We start from the raw sequence: 19027 nt of genomic DNA, 5'->3' as shown, positions 1-19027 counted from the left end.
AAACCGCGGTGGCGTTAAAACACTGCTACGTTAGAAATGATGAGCACCAGGCAAGCGTTGCCAAATTGTGTCATACGTTTTGGGATTGTGTCAAGCGTTTTGAGAACTTCGCCATGCAGGGTGGAACTGTGTGGCAACCGTGGCATTCAGTGATGTACACCATATGGCAGGAAGTGGGCAACCCCTCGGAAATTTTAAAGACACTAAAGGGTAGAATAATCTAATTGAATATTCCAACCATGTATCTATTGGCCATTCTCAGCAAACAAAATTTTATCGTTATTCTACATTTTTGTTTTGCTGAGGACGGTCATTAGCTATATGGCCGAAATATTCAATTATTCTTCTTCTTAGAATTACTGTCTTCAAAAAATCGTAATTGTATTATCCTCTTTATTGATTATATTATGATAAGACAGTGTAATCTTTGTTATTATTTGTATTATAGGATGCAATAGAACAAGGGGGGCGTCTACTCTTTGCCATCTGGCGTGTCGGAGCGCCACTTGTTCTGCCATAAAGGGCAAATACCATATTATATACATATTTCTGAAAGTGGACGACCCTTGATGGAACGTCAGTTGCCTGAATCTAAAGAAGATAATAAGGATTAAAAAAAAAAAAAATAGTTCGAATTTTGAGTTTAAAAATATTCAGGCTGTATTTCGGTAAAGGGTTGTCACTACGCTAGGATCAAAATCGCTATTTTACATATATAAAAAAAGAGTTTCATTAGGGCAAAGTGCTATGTTCCAAAAAATTGTTTAGTGTTGATGTTCTACTGTGTTGATGATCTGGCCCAAAGTCAACCATGGCAGTCTAATTTTAGCAATTAACTGGGGCAAAACTGGATAGAAGAAAAGCTTCATAATGATGACGTTTCAGATTGAATTGAATTTCCTAGGAACCAGGAAGGATTTTATTTTCAACCGTTTTTATAGCTTTCTAATAGTATGATGTAGGTTTCTTCTTATCTCATCGATTCCTATTTATTTGTTTAAAAAATTCTAAAAAAAGTCGATTTGCCATTTGTATAAGTTAGGATCGTTTTTCTGAAATATCCTTAGAAAAAACTTAAAATTATAAAACCTAAAACTCACAGCAAGATTTGAAGTCCAACAATGTATAACAAGCCAACCTTTCTTTAAATTTTTTTTTATGAGTTTTTCCATATGGTTCCAGTTCTTCTCTAAAACTTTGGGCCCTTGTCCGGGAACTCCATGCGTCGCACTACCTTTAGAGGTAGTGGTACTTTTATTTTACTTTTTTTTTGTTAAAGAAAGTCGCATTGCACTTCTGATTAAAACTTCAGCTTTAAGATTACTTTTGCTAAATTACTTCTGATTAAAATTTTAACGCGACACATTATTTAGCACTGAGGGACCACTGGGTCAACAAATGGCACGGAAGAGCCCAGTTGTTCTCCGATCATTTTGGGATCTTTGAAAGGGCACTAGGATTAACTTTTACGACCATTGACTCAATATGACAACCGTTGGTAATAAAAACAAAGATCACTATTTGGGCCTGTCTCCCCCTTTTTCTGAAATTATTTAAATTGACCAATTCTATTAATTTCTATTCCTACCTTTAAACTTACTAAATTTTCATATTTGAATCACCATTAAATGCAGATTTTGTCTAGTTACATATTTTTTCAGAATTCTTTTTGTAAGTATAGTTGCTATTGTAATTGGCTCTCTTTACGTACAGTTCGTTGTCACGTAGTATTGATACTAATAATTTTAGAACATTTTTTTCGTCAATGAAGTTCATCAACGCCTCTTTGATTCTGGAGATTTTTAACGGTAGTAGCAAGTAAAAAGCGCCCTTCAGATAGCTAAACTAGGCTAAATAGCGGTTTCAATCAATATTTGAAATCTTTATGTCACGAATCTTTTTAGAAATGTCAAATAATTTTGAAATTACACACAACTTAACTATCATAACTTGCGGCTGTATGTCAAACCACAAAATTGTAATAGAAAGAAATAAAACACAACACCTCGAGATAGCTCACATTAATTACTGTAAATTCATCACCTGGAATAATGCATACTAATCTAGGCATTGTTTAGAGCTCTAAGCTATTGACGCCCAAATTGGCCATGCCTATATATCATTTTTTAATTCTACATTAGGTTTCGGTTCTACAGTCCCAGTTTTTATGGCACTTGGTATCTACCAAGTGACATAAAGCAATTGCAAATTCTGTCGGTCGGTCTGTCTGTCTGTCCCGGTTTCGCTAGTTTAGGCACTTCCAGGTAAGCTAGGACGATGAAATTTGGCGGGTGTACCAGGAACCAGACCAGATTAAATTAGAAATTGTCGTTTCCCCGATTTTACAATCTGGGGGGGGGGAGTGGGTGACCGGTTAAATCGGAAAAATTAGAAAAAGTGAAGTATTTTTAACTTACGAACGGGTGATCGGATCTTAAAGAAATTTGATATTTAGAAGGATATCGTGTCTCAGAGCTCTTATTTTAAATTTCAACCAGATCTCGTGACATTGGGGTGGGAGTTGGAGGGGAGGGGTAAACCCTCCCTTCCTCTCTAGTTTCCTCACCAGAAAAAGTGAGGTATTTTTAGCTTACGAACGGATGATCAGATCTTAATGAAATTTGATATTTAGAAGGATCTTGTGCTTTAGAGCTCTTATTTTAAATCCCGACCTTATCCGATGGCATTGGGGGAATTGGAGGGGGAAACCGGAATTCTTGGAAAATGTGAAAATTGAGTTTTCTTTATCTTACGAATGGGTGATCTGATCTAAACGAAACTTTATATATAGAAGGATATTATGTCTCAAATGCTCGATTGTCAATTCGAATCGGATCTGGGGACATAGGGGGTTGGGGGGGGGGAAAGTAATCTTGGATAGTGCTTAGAGTAGAGAGATCGGGATGAAACTTAATGGGGAAAAATAAGCACAAGTTAAAGATACGTGATTGACATAATTGGAACGGATCCGTTCTCTTTGGAGGAGCTGTAGGGTGTTCATTTGGAAAAATTAGAAAAATTGAGGTATCTTTAACTTTAGAACGGGTGACCAGATCTTAATGAAATTTGATATTTAGAAAGAAATCATGTCTTAGAGCTCTTATTTCAAATCCCCACCAGATATGTTGAAATTGGGGGGAGTTGGAGGGGGAAACCGGAAATCTTGGAAAATGCTTAGAGTGGAGAAATCGGGATGAATCTTGGTGGGTAGAATACCTACCAAAAAAGTTAAAAATACCTCATTTTTTCTAATTTTTCTCTCCTTTCATCCCCCCCCAAATGGTCGAATCGGGGAAAACGACTTTATCAAGTCAATTTCTGCAGCTCCCTGACAACCAACCAATTTTTATCGTCCTAGAAAGTCCAGAAGCACCAAACTCGCCAAAGCACTGAACCCCACCCCCTAACTCCCCCAAAGATGTTGGATCCAGTCTGGTTACGTCAATCACGTATCTACGACATTGTTTTATTCTACCCATCAAGTTTCATCCCGATCTCTCCACTCTAAGCAAGATTTATGGTTTCCCCCTCCAATTCTCCCCCCCCAATGTCACAGATCTGGTCGGGATTTAAAATAAGAGCTCTGAGACATGAGTTCCTTCTAAAAATCAAATTTAAAAAACCTCACGAATGGTCACCCGTTCTTAAGTTAAAAATACCTCAATTTTTCTAATTTTTCCGAATTAACACCCCCTCAAACTCGCCCTAAGAGGGTGAATTCAGTCCGGTTATGTCAATCATGTATCTAGGACTTGTTTTTATTCTTCCCATCAAGTTTCATCCTGATCTCTCCACTCTAAGCGTTTTCCAAGATTTCCGGTCCTGCCCCCAACTTTCCCAAATGACACTGGATCCTGTCACGATTTAAAATTAGAGATCTGAGTTACGAAGTACTTCTAAATATGAAATTTCTTAAGATCCGATCACTCCTTCGCATGTTAAAAATACCTCATTTTTTCTAATTTTTCAGAATTAACCCTCCCCCAAGTCCCCCAAACAGAATGAATCTGTTCCGGTTATGTTAATCATGTATCTAGGACTTGTGCTTATTTTAACACCAAGTTTCATCCCGATCCCTCAAATCTAAGCGTTTTCCAAGATTATAGGTTTCCCCCCTCCAACACCCTCAATGTCACCAGATCTGGTCAGGATTCAAAAAATAGTTCTGAGACACGATATTCTTCTAAATATCAAATTTCATTAAGATCCGATCACCCATTCGTATCGTAAGTTACAAATACCTCAGTTTTTCTAACTTTTGCGAATTAACATCCCCTCCAACCCCCCCCCCCCTAAAGAGAGCGGCTTCTGTCCGGTTATGTCAATCACGTATCTAGGGTTTGTGCTTATTCTTCCCACCAAGTTTCAATCGGATCTCTCCACTCAAAGCGTTTTCCAAGATTTTCGGTCCACCCCCCCAAACTCCCCCAATTACACTGGATCTTGTCGGGATTTGAAATAAGAGATCTGCGTTACAACGTCCTTCTAAATGTGAAATTTTATTAAGATCCGATCATTCCTTCGTAAGTTTAATTTTTCTAATTTTTTCAAATTTTTCAGAATTGACCCTCCCAACAACTCCCCCAAAGAGAGCGAATCCGTTCCGGTTATGTCAATTACGCACGTAGGACTTATGCTTATTTTTCCTACCAAGTTTCACCCCGATACCTCCACTCTAAGCGTTTTCCAAGATTTTAGGCTCCTCTCCAACTACCCCCATTGTCACCGGATCTGGTCGGAATTTAAAATAACAGCTCTGAGATACGATATCCTACTAAATATCAAATATTATTAAAATCTGATCACTCGTTTGTAAGTTAAAATTACCTCATTTTCTAATTTTCCGAATTAACCGTCTCCCCGCTCCCCCCGGGGAGTGACTCGGATCGGGGAAATGACTATTTCTAACTTAATCTGGTCTGGTCTATGATACGCCTGCCAAAGGATTTATAGGATCTATCAATTCTAGCTTATCTGGAAGTGCCTAAACTAGCAAAACCGGGACCGAAGCAAAGGGTTTGTGCTTATTCTCCCCACCAAGTTTCATCCTGATCTCTCCACTCTAAGCGTTTTGCAAGATTTGCGGTTCCCTCCCATACTCTCCCTAATGACACTGGATCCGGTCGGGATTTAAAATAAGACATCTGAGTTACGAGGTCCTTCTAAATATGGAATTTCATTAAGATCCGGTCACTCCTTTGTAATTTAAAAATACCTCATTTTTTCTAATTTTTCGGAATTAACCCTCCCCTAACTCCCCCAAAGAGAGTGAGTCCGTTCCGATTATATCAATTACCTATCTAGGACTTGTGCTTATTTTTCCCACGAAGTTTCATCCCGATCCCCCCACTCTAAGTGTTTTCCAAGATTTTATGTTTCCCCCACCAACTCCCCCATCGTCACCGGATCCGGCCGGGATTTAAAATAAAACATCTAAGTTTCGAAGTCCTTCTAAATATGAAATTTCATTAAGATATGATCACTCTGTCGCAAGTTAAAAATACCCCATTTTTTCTAATTTTTAGAATTAACCTCCCCCCAACTCCCCCAAAGAGAGCATATCCGTTCCGGTTATGTCAATCCCGTATCTAGGACTTGTGTTTATTTTTCCCACCAAGTTTCATCCCGATCCTTCCACTCTAAACATTTTCCAAGAGTTTAGGCTCCCCCCAATATTCCCTTCACCGGATAAGTTTGAAATTTAATATAAGAGCTCTGAGACATGATTTTCTTCCAAAAATCAAATTTCATTAAGATTCGATCACTCCTTCGTAAGTTAAAAATACCTCATTTTTCTAATTTTTCCGAATTAACCCCCCCCCCAAATCCCCCAAAGAGAGTGGATCCGTTCCAATTATGTCACTCACATATCTGGAACTTGTGCTTACTCTTCAAGTTACCCATCAAGTTTCATCCCGATCTCTCCACTCTAAGCATTTCTTCAAGATTTCTGTTTCCCGCCTCCAACCCCCTATGTCCCCTATGGATCTGATTCGAATTAAAAGGGAGCATCTGAGACATAATATCTTTCTATATATCAAGTTTCATTAATATCCGATTACCCATTCGTAAGATAAAGATCCCACAATTTTTACGTTTCCCCCTCAACCCCCCTCCCCCCAACGTCACTGGATCTGGTCGGGACTTAAAATGAGAGCTTTGAAGCACAAGATCCTTCTAAATATATAAATTATCAAATACTAGCTGTTGGGGTGGCGCTTCGCGCCACCCCAACACCTAGTTGGTGGGGGCGCTTCGCGCCCCCCCCAAGCCCCCCCGCGCGCGTAAGTCGTTACGCGCCATAATAGTTACGCGCCATTGTAGTTGTGTCCCTATGTCCCACCTGTGAATATAGATATATATATATATATATGGTTTTAACTACGTAAAACTTGCGAATATACAACATTCTTTGCTGTCCCATTGTCTTTGCATATAAATAGATTGTCAGGTTTACCGACTCTTGAACATGCAACATATAATGGTCCATGGGAAAACAATCTGTATTCAGATCTATACCTCATGATTCTAATGATTGCCCTTGAGCTTTGTTGATGGTGATTGCTAATCGACCATTCCCTGTCCCGGTGTCCCGGTCGTCATTTACATCCCCCTGTTTCCCCCGGTGTCCCCGTTGTAGTTGTGTCCCTGTGTCCCGGTCGTCATTTATATTCCCTGTGTCCCGGGTCCCGGTCATCATTTGTATCCCGGTGTCCCGGTCTGTATATACATTCGTTTTTTAGTTTTGTTTTTCTCCTTTATTTTTTTCCTTTTTTTTTCTTTTTTAGCTTATTTAGATTTTTAGATTTTTTAGTTTTTTTTATTAGTTTTTAGTTTTTATTTCTTTTTAGTTTTTTTGTCCCGGTCGTCATTTATATCCCCCTGTTTCCCCCGGTGTCCCCGTTGTAGTTGTGTCCCTGTGTCCCGGTCGTTATTTATATTCCCTGTGTCCCGGTCGTCATTTGTATCCCGGTGTACCGGTCTGTATATACATTCGTTTTTTAGTTTTGTTTTTCTCCTTTATTTTTTTCCTTTTTTTTTCTTTTTTAGTTTATTTAGATTTTTAGATTTTTTAGTTTTTTTATTAGTTTTTAGTTTTTTTTTCTTTTTAGTTTTTTTGTAGTTTTTACCTTCTTTTTAGTTTTGTTAATTTTTTTTTTACTTGTGTCCTGGTCGTCATTTATACTCCCTGTGTCCCGGTGCTTTGTTGATTGCTAATCGAACATTCCTTTTGTCCTGGTCGCTTTCTCTTTGAGTGTCGTCATTTATTTTTTTCTTTTTTAGTTCTTTTAGTTTTTACCTTTTTTAGTTTTTTTTTAGTTTTTAGTTTTTTTTAGTTTTTTACCTTTTTTTAGTTTTTTTAGTTTTTTTAGTTTTTTAGCTTTTTTATTTTTTTTATTAGTTTTTAGTTTTTTTGTAGTTTTTGCCTTTTTTTTAGTTTTTTTAGTTTTTTAGCTTTTTTATTAGTTTTTAGTTTTTTTTGTAGTTTTTGCCTTTTTTTAGTTTTTTTAGTTTTTTAGCTTTTTTATTTTTTTTATTAGTTTTTAGTTTTTTTTGTAGTTTTTGCCTTTTTTTAGTTTTTTCAGTTTTGACGTCACCTGATCCAGTTTTTTCAGGTGACGTCACCTGATCCACGATCCACAGATCCACAGACAACTTATTTTTATATATATAGATAGTATTTTTTTTTTACTTATGTCCTGGTCGTCATTTATACTCCCTGTGTCCCGGTGCTTTGTTGATTGCTAATCGAACATTCCTTTTGTCCTGGTCGCTTTCTCTTTGAGTGTCGTCATTTATTAGTTTTTTCCTTTTTTTTTTTAGTTTTTTATTGGTTTTTACCTTTATTTTAGCTTATTTTTCAGTTTTTTCCTTTTTTTTAGTTTTTTTTTATTTTTTATTTTTTTTAGTTTTTTACCTTTTTTTAGTTTTTTTAGTTTTTTTAGTTTTTTAGCTTTTTTACTTTTTTTATTAGTTTTTAGTTTTTTTTTGTAGTTTTTGCCTTTTTTTAGTTTTTTCAGTTTTTTTTTTAGTTTTTTATTGGTTTTTACCTTTATAGTTTTTTTAGTTTTTTAGCTTTTTTATTTTTTTTATTAGTTTTTAGTTTTTTTTGTAGTTTTTGCCTTTTTTTAGTTTTTTCAGTTTTGACGTCACCTAATCCAGTTTTTTCAGGTGACGTCACCTGACACATCCATCCATCCATCCACAGACAGACAACTTATTTTTATATATATAGATAAATAAATATATAAATTATCAAAATATCAAATTACATTAATATCTGATTACCCGTTCATAAGTTACAAATTCCTTATTTTTTCTAATTTTTCCGAATAAACTCCCCCCCAACTCCATCAAAGAGAGCGGATCCTGTCCGTTTTTGTCAGTTACGTATCTTGGACTTGTGCTCATTCTTATACCAAGTTTCATCCTGATCTTTGCGCTCTAAGCCTTTTCCAAGATTTCTGGTCCCCCCCAACTCCTCCTAATGACACTGGATCCGGTTGGGATTTAAAATATGATATCCGAGTTACGAGGTCCTTCTAAATATGAAGTTTCATTAAGATCCGATCACTCCTTCATAAGTTAAAAATAGTCATTTCTTCTAATTTTTCATAATTAACCCCCCCCCCCCAACTCCCCCAAAGAGAGCGGATCCGTTCAGGTTATTTCAATCACGTATCTAGGACTTGTGCTTAGTTTTTCCACCAAGTTCCATCCCGATCCCTCCACTCTAAGCGTTTTCCAAGATTCTAGGTTTCCCCTCCCCTTCAACCCCCCTCAATGTCACAGGATCCGTTTGGAATTTAAAATAAGAGCTCTGAGACACGATATCCTTCTAAATATCAAATTTCATTAAGATCCGATCGCCCGTTCGTAAGTTAAAAATACTCATTTTTTCTAATTTTTCCTAATTAACCGTCCCCCCACTCCCTCCCAGATGGCCGAATAAGGGAAACAACTATTTCTAATTTAGAAATTATGTCACTTGGTTAATACCAAGTGCCATAAAACACTTGTTTTTTTGTTGTTGTTTTTTACTATGAAAGATTGAGCGTTAAGAATTATGCGCTTACATTTCAGACAGGTGTCATAAAGGAAACACGAGCTGATAAACGTGGGAGTTTTCAAGCAGGTCAAGAAAGTAAATGATAAATCCTCTTTTGGTATGTTTAACTTAAATAAATGCACCAGAACCCAGGATTAGACAGGAATATTAGAGAGGTTACCAAAGCTCGCAAAAAGGTAAATTGCGTAAAGGCGAGTGTTTGGCATTCGTGACAGGGGAGTTTTCATACAAGTGGGAGTTAGTTATATTATCAATAATGACATAGTTCATTTCATTTCGAGTAATTTTTTCGACTCTTTTAACGCAATTTGAAAACACAGTTATCCACAAAAAGTAAAGACTGGTATATATAAAGTAAAGAGTAATGCATAACATATCGGTCGATACTTATGCATTTAACCACCAAAACTCACGTTTACTCTGTGTAAAACTCGAAAAAAATGGGTTTTATCTGTCTGTATTAAGAAACAATTGGCTTAAGCTCAGTGGACAACAATTGGCGGGTGACGGAATACATTGGAATTATATAATATGGGTTATATTTTTGCATATTAGGGAAGTGGGGCTTAGGTTAGATTTGGTTAGGCTACTCCACAACCCTCCCCCCTCTAATGTTCAAATATATAACCCAAATTTGTTTCTAAATTATTACATTTTCATTATGTTTTGGTATTTTGCATTAAGATTAACCTAGCTGCACTTCTTGAGGGCTGGCGGTATAATACATTAGATAGGTAGGTAGGTATGCGTTTATTTCATCAAATAAAAATTACTAAAATTGCACTTACAATCAATAATATGCTGCTCAATTTAGGGACCTAAAATGTCCCTGTTCAGCAGCAAAACTACAACAAATAAATGATAACTATTCATTCAAAATCAAAGAAATACGCAAAAAAAAAAAAACAAAAACAGACGAAACATAAGTACATAAGTACCTATCGGACTTAAAACTAACAGAAACTACAGTGAATGAAGAATGAAACTTGAAACGAGCGTAAATTCCAATGAAAAATTGAACTTAGAACCGGCAAGAATTACCACAAAGACTGGCAACAGAAATTTTAGTGGAACCCTTAAAAAAAACACTGTTAGTTGCGCTTTACTGAAACTAAATAATATGGTTGAATTGTAAGTTCTGATTAGTGTTTCGCCGATTGATTTATAATAAATTAGTTTCACATTTGAAAGGAACAGATTGGAGAGAAAGAAAACTCAGGGGTATTTACCCGATTTAGAAGGATTTACGTACTAAGGACTGTTTGAAAACTTTTGTAAACACCCCTTATTAAATATCAAAACAACTACATATGCGTACTTAAAAGTGCAATTTATGTGTTGTACATTAAAAGTACTTACGTCTTCCCCTTCTTTTCAAAAGTCCTGTAATGGTGTTCTTAGAATAGTAGGAGTACACCTACGCAGAAGAAGAAAAATAGTTAAAGCTTGAAATTTATTCACTCATACATTCTTTTTCAGCCAAAGCATATACCAATGATGAATATTCAGTAACGGCAATGGTTGGTGGGAATGTAATTCTAAATTGCCATATCGAGTTCCCGGATGCGGGACATCCCGTTCCGTACGTCGTTCAGTGGGAAAAAAAGGTATGTGAGACTTTTTCTCTTTAAATGGTTCGAAAAAGTAAGGAATCCAGAGCACTAAACGTAGTTTATTATACCCTGAATTATCTAGAGATCTGGTTTACAATAACTTACTTATTATAAATCGCCGGAACAATTATACCATTACAAAACTTATACTAAATTCAGTATTTTTTAAGGGGAAAGTGATCTTAATACAGAGGTAACTGGGATATAGAGACAAATCAGATTTCATTCTGGTTTGATTCAATTATAATATGATTAATAATTGTCCATTTTAACTGAAATTTTGTTATGGGCAATTGACAGTGCGTAGCTTCTTAATTTTTGATTTAGCGAAAAGTTCCTGTAGCGCAAAAAGGTTAGAAGTTGTGGCGATAGTTGCCCACGTATTATATAGAAAAAGTTTCTGTTCGATATAAATTTTAGTTGCTCTGGACTTTCATTTGAAAAAAAATGTTTGCCATTAATTTTTGTTACTTTTCAAAATCATATTCGGTTAATACAACAAATGATGGGAGCTCCCGTTCCAACCATCTTTTGCCTTCGCGCTAAAGTTTAACTTCTGCATAACGCATACCTAGAAAATGCTACTAATCCATGAAAAAAGTGACAAAGTCATTTTCCAGCTCGTGATGTTTATATGTTTAGGAAAGGATTCGTTAGATAAACATTGCTCCTGAGATATGCCATTCCCCTATGCCATTATACAGGCCAATTAGATTGATATTTATTGCAGAAAAAAACCACTGGTTAGTCGTAACAAACAATCGAACATCTTATCAACATGTATTGATTTACATAAAACTTGCCTACAATGCCCGGCAATTGCTGCAATAACAGTGAATTCGTTTCTCCTTTAGCATCCATGTTGCGTGCTTAGTCCAAATATACTGTTCAAAAGGAGGGAAATGTCAGAGATTTAATCTTCTTCATACTAATCTGAAGGACCTCTCACGAAAAGTTGTAAGTTTTTGATATAAAACGAACTTTTTGGGGCAAGTTCACCTTCTCTCTCTAAATCTTCCCTTTCCCCTAATAGTTTATTTACAATAATGCAATATTGTATATTTGTTAGTTATACTAAATATAATCTTAGTTTCAGTTTGTAATTTCATTAGCCCTTCATTTTGTATGGACTGCGTCTGTTCATGTTTAGAAAAGCACAATTTAGCAGTGTGACGTCTAATACTAAGAGGAAATGTTTATAGCTTTTCCATAGTTATATTTCGATTGGTTATCTCAAAAATTTTGCTCGTCAGCATTTCGGTAAAAGTTAGACCAACATTTCTGTTTCTGTGACTAAAATGTTTTAAATTGACATTTGCCAAAAATTTTTATCTGCAGCACAAAATTTCATAAATCGGCACTTTCCTACAGCACAATCCCTTTCATTTCCATGAAGAACATTAATACTTTCAATTTTCGTTCGAACGAGCTCTCTTCAGATATTTTACATAGGCAGCTTCGAAATGGTCATCCCTGGAAAAAAGTAATATACGCATACGTTATGAAATTTACCGTAGATAATTTTGAAGATCACCCTGCCTTTCCATGACGATAAATAAAAATTCAAATAGGGATAAATCCTTTTAATAGATGGTGGCATGTGCAGTGACCGTCATCGGCAGAAATACTCTGCTGATGAAATATTTTTGCTGTTGACGGTCACTGCACCTGTGACCGAAATATCCAGTATTTCCTGTGTATTATCACTGTATGTTTAAAAGGTTTACCCTTATTTGAACTTTTATTTATTGCCAAATTTGTTTGAAAAATAGAAAATTTTCGTACTTTTTAATATAGAAGCAACTCCTTGTCAGTGTTCTTTAAATGCTGAATATGATGAGGAATTCTTATTAAGATCACTTGACTTTCTGAGGGTGTTTCCTTTTTTTTTTAAAAATAGGGCAAATTTTTTAAGGCTTATAACTTTCGGGGGGTAACATTAAACTTAATGAACTTTGTATATTTTGAATCAGCAAGAAAATTTAAACATTTGATGTATGTATTGTTATCAAACTCAGTTACTATTAAGCCGTGTCGCTCCTTACTTGCAGTTCGTTACCACGAATTCTTTGGTGCCTTTTCTACCTGATATTTATTCATACCAAATTTGTAACGTTATACATCCAAGAGTTTTCAGCAAAGGCATTTGAAATCCTGGTTGACCGGCGTGTTTTGCTATCAATTTGATTTAATGATATCAGTGGATCTGAAGAGCATTCCCTCTCTTCATGGATCCAAACTCTTTGGTTTTGGATCTTCTTCAGCAGTAAAATACTATTAAAAAAATAAAAAATAAAAACTCAAACTACTCACTAACTGTATCCTGTACACCGTTAGGTTTAGTTTTATAGTACTAAATTTAATCTAGATTCAGTACACTGTTAGCCTTAATTTTATAAGACAAAATGCTAATTAGCATGCAAAATAATTAAGTAGGCCTCTTCTGTTAGCCATAGGATTTCTCCATTAGGATTCCTTCATTCATTAAAAGCTAGTTCCGGGTCATAAATACCACCTCTCAAAGGAAGACTTCCATATCCGATATATATTAAACTCAGGAGGAATTGGGCTTTATTTGAGATATTAATTAGGAGCGGATGGAATTCATCGAATTCTACGGAATGAACTACTTATGAAATCATTCAGACTTCGCCTAATCATTTGGCCTTATGTACCCTTGTTAAAAGCATATGCTTTTCAATTGACGGTTAAGAGATATAAAAAAATAAATTGCAGCGCTCGAATTCAGCCAAAAAATATGCAATATTTCATACGAAGTGTTCCAATTCGATCATTAGAGCGAAATGATATCAGAGAAACCAATTTAAAACTAACAGAAATTGCTTCTTATGTGATAGAGGCTGCCCCTTCCTCAACACTCGCTCTTTACGCTAAAATCATAAAGCTGTTTAAAAATACTTATCATTAAATTCATTGGCCCTTGTGTTTGAGCCGTTTCTTTTTTGAAAAAATTGTGACAAGATGTCTAACTTTAGTGTAAAAAGCAAGGGTTGAGGAAGGGGAAGGCCCTTTTTATAAATTTCCGGTCGTTTTAAATGTTGATTTTGCTCCTTACTTTCAGTTGAGAAAACTTGTTCTTTTTATTTAATTTGCAACTGTTTTTCAAATCATGCCATGAAATCCCTTTTTCTCCCCCAGATGAAAGTTTCCCCTTGAAAATTAACCCCGGAAACTCTCCTTCTCACGGAAAGCTTTCCTCGTGGAACCTCCCCCACCGAAGAAAATCCGCAAATGTCCCAACAAAAAATACTATACGTTTTACAATGGATAAATTGTGTAACTTACAGCCCTTTCCCGAGGGACTATGAGGGGTCATTTCATCCCCAAAGGTATAGTCATATCATCCCCAAAGGCAGCTCTATTAGCATGACATCGACTATACTAAATCAAATGGTTATCTCAAAATCTTGATCGGATGTCCTTGAGGAAAGAGAGAGGCGGAAGAGAGGCTAGTCGCCCTCCAATTTTTTGGTCACTTAAAAAGGGCAGTAGAACTTTTGACTTCCGTTCGAATGATTCCTCTCTTGATCTTATAGAACCACTGGATTCATACAATCACCCCTGGGAAAAGCAAAGCAAAAAAAAAGAAAAAAAACAAGGAAAAAACAACAGCAAATAAACGCTCATCCGTAATCTTTCTTTAAAAGACTGCTGAGAGTAATTTTACTGAAAATAGCGGTTTTTTGTAAAAATTGAGCTACACATTGAGTTAGGCTACACCCTATGTTGTGTAAAAAAATTCTGTTTCGGGTGGTCTAATTGACATTGATTTAAGACGCCAGCGCTCTAGCTAAATCCGATTCTGATATACAAATGTCAAAATTTTCAAATTTTTTTTTTTCGGAATTTCGGAAAAACAGATTCGGTAAAACCGCTCTCAGCAGTCGTTTTGGTAAAAATTTCAAAGTTTTGCGTTTTTGTAGACAGTAGCTTGGAACCTCTACAGTAGGGCTCTCTGATATGCTGAACCCGATGGTTTGATTTTTACTAAGATTGCTTGACTTTTTGGGACTGTTTTCCCCCTTTCTCAAAAATAAGACAATTTGTTCCAGGCTTGTAGTTTTTGATGGGTAAGGATATTAAACTTGAAAATAAAATCAGGCATCGTAGGAGCCCCCCTCACAATTAAGTGAGCCTTGGACAAAACAGATTGTGGTAACAATCTGCTAGAAAAGAGCCACCCTTGTCAATAGAAACCGAAACTCTAACAAACTAAGTTATGATTCAAGTATATGCAGCAGCGAAGTCCATTATTTGTGCTGATTCCAAGTGTGTATTAAATATAAAAAAAAAACAAGTTTTTTTAACCGATAGTAAGGAGCGACATTAAAACTTAAAACGAACAGAAATTACTTCGTATATGAAAGGGGCTGCTTCCTCATCAACGCCCCGCTCTTTACGCTAAAGTTTGACTCTTTCTCTCAACTCTTCTTTTTAAAACAGTAAGAAAACTTTAGCGTAAAGAGCGGGGAGTTGATGAGGAAACAGCCCCTTTCATATAAGAATTAATTTCTGTTCGTTTTAAATTTTAATGTCGCTCCTTACTTTCAGTTAAAAAAAACTTGTTTTTTTTTTTATTTAATTTCTGAACGTTTTTGAATCAATGCATGTTTTGATTTTGGCTCTCCGCAGAGGAATAATTAAAACGAAATTGGCATATTTTTTTCTGGCTAAATGGCTTTCTCATAGTTTTGATGGAATGATTTTGAGAAAAAAGAGCGGGGGAGGAAGCCTTGTGGCCCTCCGATTTTTTGGTTACCTAAAAAGGCAACTATAACTTTTTATTTTTTACGAATGTTTTTATTAGTCAAAGATATACGTAACTTATAAATTAGCCTACGTAACGAACTTTTGTATTCTCATATTATTATTCCATATATGAGGGGGTCCAACCCCTTGTTAGTGCCTCGCTCTTTACACTAAAGCTTAAATTTTGTCCCAATTCATTAAGAATTACCCCTGAATCACAAAAGCCGTAGAATAAATAGTTGAAATTACTAAAAATACTTTAGCGTAAAGAGCGATGTATTAGGAGGAGGTGAGCCCATCATACGTAAATTAAGTTTTAATGCTTCTCCTTACTTTCAGTTGAAAAAACTTTTTCATATTTATTTTTTCATTGTTTTTTTTTTAATAATGCTTGAAAATCCTGCGCTCCCTTCATGAAAATTGTCTTCCCCCATGACAAATTCTTCCAAGGAAAGTTCCCCCAACATATCCCACTTTTCTAAACCCCCAACCTAAAAATCCCCCTGAAAACGTCTTTACACTTCCAAATAACCATTACTATATGTAAACAAGGTCAAATTTTGTAAATTGTGGCCCCTCCCACTGAGACTGTTGGGGAGTAACTCGTCCCCAAAGACATAGTTATAAGGTTTTTTTACTACGCTAAATAAAATGGCTGTCTCAGAATTTTAATCTGGTGACTTTGGGAAAATATTTAGCGTGGGAGGGGGCCTAGGTGCCTTCAATTTTTTTGGTCACTTAAAAAGGGCACTAGAACTTTTCATTTCCGTTAGAATGAGCCCTCTGGCAAGATTCTAGGACCACTGGGTCGATACGATCACCCCTGGGAAAAAAACATAAAAAACAAAACAAAGAAGTAGGCTAAACACGCATCCGTGATCTGCCTTCTGGCAAAAAATACGAAATTCCACATTTTTCTAGATAGGAGCTTGAAACTTCTAGAATAGGGTTCTCTGATACGCTGAATCTGATGGTGTGATTTTCGTTAAGATTCTATGACTTTTAGGAGTTGTTTCCTCCTATTTTCTAAAATAAGGCAAATTTTCTCAGGCTCGTATTTTTTATGGGTAAACTTGATTAAACTTATATATTTAAAATCAGCATTAAAATGCGATTCTTTTGATATAGCTATTGATATCAAAATTCCATTTTTTAGAGTTTTGGTTACTATGGAGCCGTGTCGCTCCATACTATAGTTTATTACCACGAACTTTTTGAAAATTTGTCGGTTTAATGGTACTCACCAAAATCTCCATTATTTTAGAAATAGGGGTAAGATTCCCCCAAATGAGGGCGCGATATGATTTTTGTGTAAATTGTACAATGAGATTCAGCATGTACGAGGACTATAAACAGACTATCTAGAAGACATGACATTCTTATTTACCCCAGGAAAGTGCATGGTTGTGCATATGTGTTCGTTTTTCCTCGGGTTTTATCATGTCGAACCAGTTATCGTAGGTTATTGAAAGAAAATTCATTTGAATTTACATCTAAAGATATAATACCTTTTTTAATTAACAAAAGATGTCATACGACAGCAAAGTGCCACATTCTGTCATTTTTGCCTCTAAAAGAGCAATTTTGACCCGAACAGGGCCAAAATGTTGTCGGTCAAAAGTTATGAAAACTATTACTAGGTTATTTAAATTGCCTCTCAGTGTCAGAGACATTACTGGCAATGGCACACGGTATACCAATCGTCCGTCCCTAAACATACATTCAGTCAATATCAATACCTGTTATTTTAGACCGTTTATCCAATAGGACAATAGGTTGGTTGCAAAGCATCGATTAGGGTGTCGGCCAACGGATTTCTTCCGGAGAGGAAGATACCTAACCCTAAAAAAAGAAGTACTTGGCCCATGTTTTCTCAATTTTTATCAATTATGGGAGGTGCTTCAGAAGAATTGAATAAATTATCAGAGATGTATATATATATATATATATATATATATATATATATATATATATATATATATATATATATATATATATATATATATATATATATATATATATATATATATATATATAAATAATTTCTTAGACCGCACTGCTTTTCCATTTACGAAAAATTGATTTACGAAAAAACGGGTTTAATTTCTATAAAGCAGTAAACAAATATTCACTGTTAACAAATATTTCTATAAAGCAGTGATCAATACCTGTTATTTTAGACCGTTTATCCAATTTTGTTATATATATATATATATATATATATATATATATATATATATATATATATATATATATATATATATATACATATATATATATATATATACATATATACATATATATATATATACATATATATATATACATATATATATATATATATATATATATATATATATATATATATATATATATATATATATATATATATATATATATATATATATATATATATCTATATATATATATATATATATATATATATATATATATATATATATATGTATGTAGGATAAGCTTGTTTTGCTGTTACTTGGTTGTTCTACATTTGCTTGTTTTTTCATAGGCATATATTTGGGGGTAATACCTAAAACGGGGATACATAGGGAATTTATAGTAGGCACGCCACTTGCCTGGGTAGATAAGTTAAAGTGGCGAAACCCTATAGGCAAGTGTGTATTCTCCTGATGAGGCCTTGTGTTGGGTTGTTGCCTTTGAATTATTGTCTTTTTTTATGTTTGGTAAATGACGACTTATACTTACTGACGACACGACTGCCTGTCCTTGGATTATTCTTTATGGTTGATTGTGTATGGCTATGCTGTTTGACCTATGTGATTGTATGGATGAGTAGGGATAAGGCCTCATTCAAGTGCTGATCTATATTAATCACTAATGTAGGAAAACAGTCTTACTTATCTCCTTCTGTCTTTTTTTTTATTTGTTTGCGCTGTTGCACTGGTGATTTCTCTTTTCATTATATATATATATATATATATATATATATATATATATATATATATATATATATATATATATATATATATATATATATATATATATATATATATATATATTTACATATAAGAATGAATATCGGATGAGGGAGACTATGATGTATTTTTAAAAATTATTAACTTAGAGTTAGATCCTCCAACGCCTAGTGGCCAGCAATAGTTGACCTCCGCGTCAGAGGATCCTGAGCCAGAGATCACAGTTCACTGAAGGATATTTGTAGAACTGTTGTCTATCTTCAAGGGAAGGGACAATAGTGATATATTGTCTACCACTCTTCCGGAGGCCCGTTGGGATCCATTACCAGACGTCATAGGAAGTCGTCCTTGTCTCATTCGAGTCATGTAAACCCAAGGGATACGATCGCCCCTGGAAAAAACAACAACAAATAAACACGCATCCGTGATCTTTCTTCTGGCAAAAAAATACTTTGAGTTCTCTGATACGCTGAATCTGATGGTGTGATTTCCATCAAGATTCTTTGAGTTTTAGGGGTATTTCCCTCTTTTTTTCGAAAATAAGGCAAATTTTCTCAGACTCGTAACTTTTGATGGATTAGACTAAACTCGTGTCCTTACTTACGGTTCGTTACCACTAA

The 19027-nt window shown here is 35.1% G+C and overlaps 1 protein-coding gene across 13 annotated transcripts in view; it reads left to right on the top strand.

Annotated features, from left to right (window-relative positions):
• The window catches only part of LOC136029401 (protein turtle homolog B-like), a 327014-nt gene that overhangs the window by 71392 nt on the left and 236595 nt on the right, over positions 1-19027 (top strand). For all 13 annotated transcript variants that reach the window (XM_065707755.1, XM_065707762.1, XM_065707756.1 and 10 more), the window contains one exon: positions 10550-10677. In XM_065707755.1, the coding sequence (XP_065563827.1) occupies positions 10550-10677 (128 nt within the window). The remainder of the gene's footprint in view (positions 1-10549; positions 10678-19027) is intronic.

Source organism: Artemia franciscana, chromosome 7 (genome assembly GCF_032884065.1).
Source record: "Artemia franciscana chromosome 7, ASM3288406v1, whole genome shotgun sequence".
In the NCBI taxonomy this organism is placed as follows: Eukaryota; Metazoa; Arthropoda; class Branchiopoda; order Anostraca; family Artemiidae; genus Artemia; species Artemia franciscana.
The sequence above is the reverse complement of the archived record's forward strand: the minus strand, read 5'-3'. Positions and strand labels throughout refer to the sequence as shown.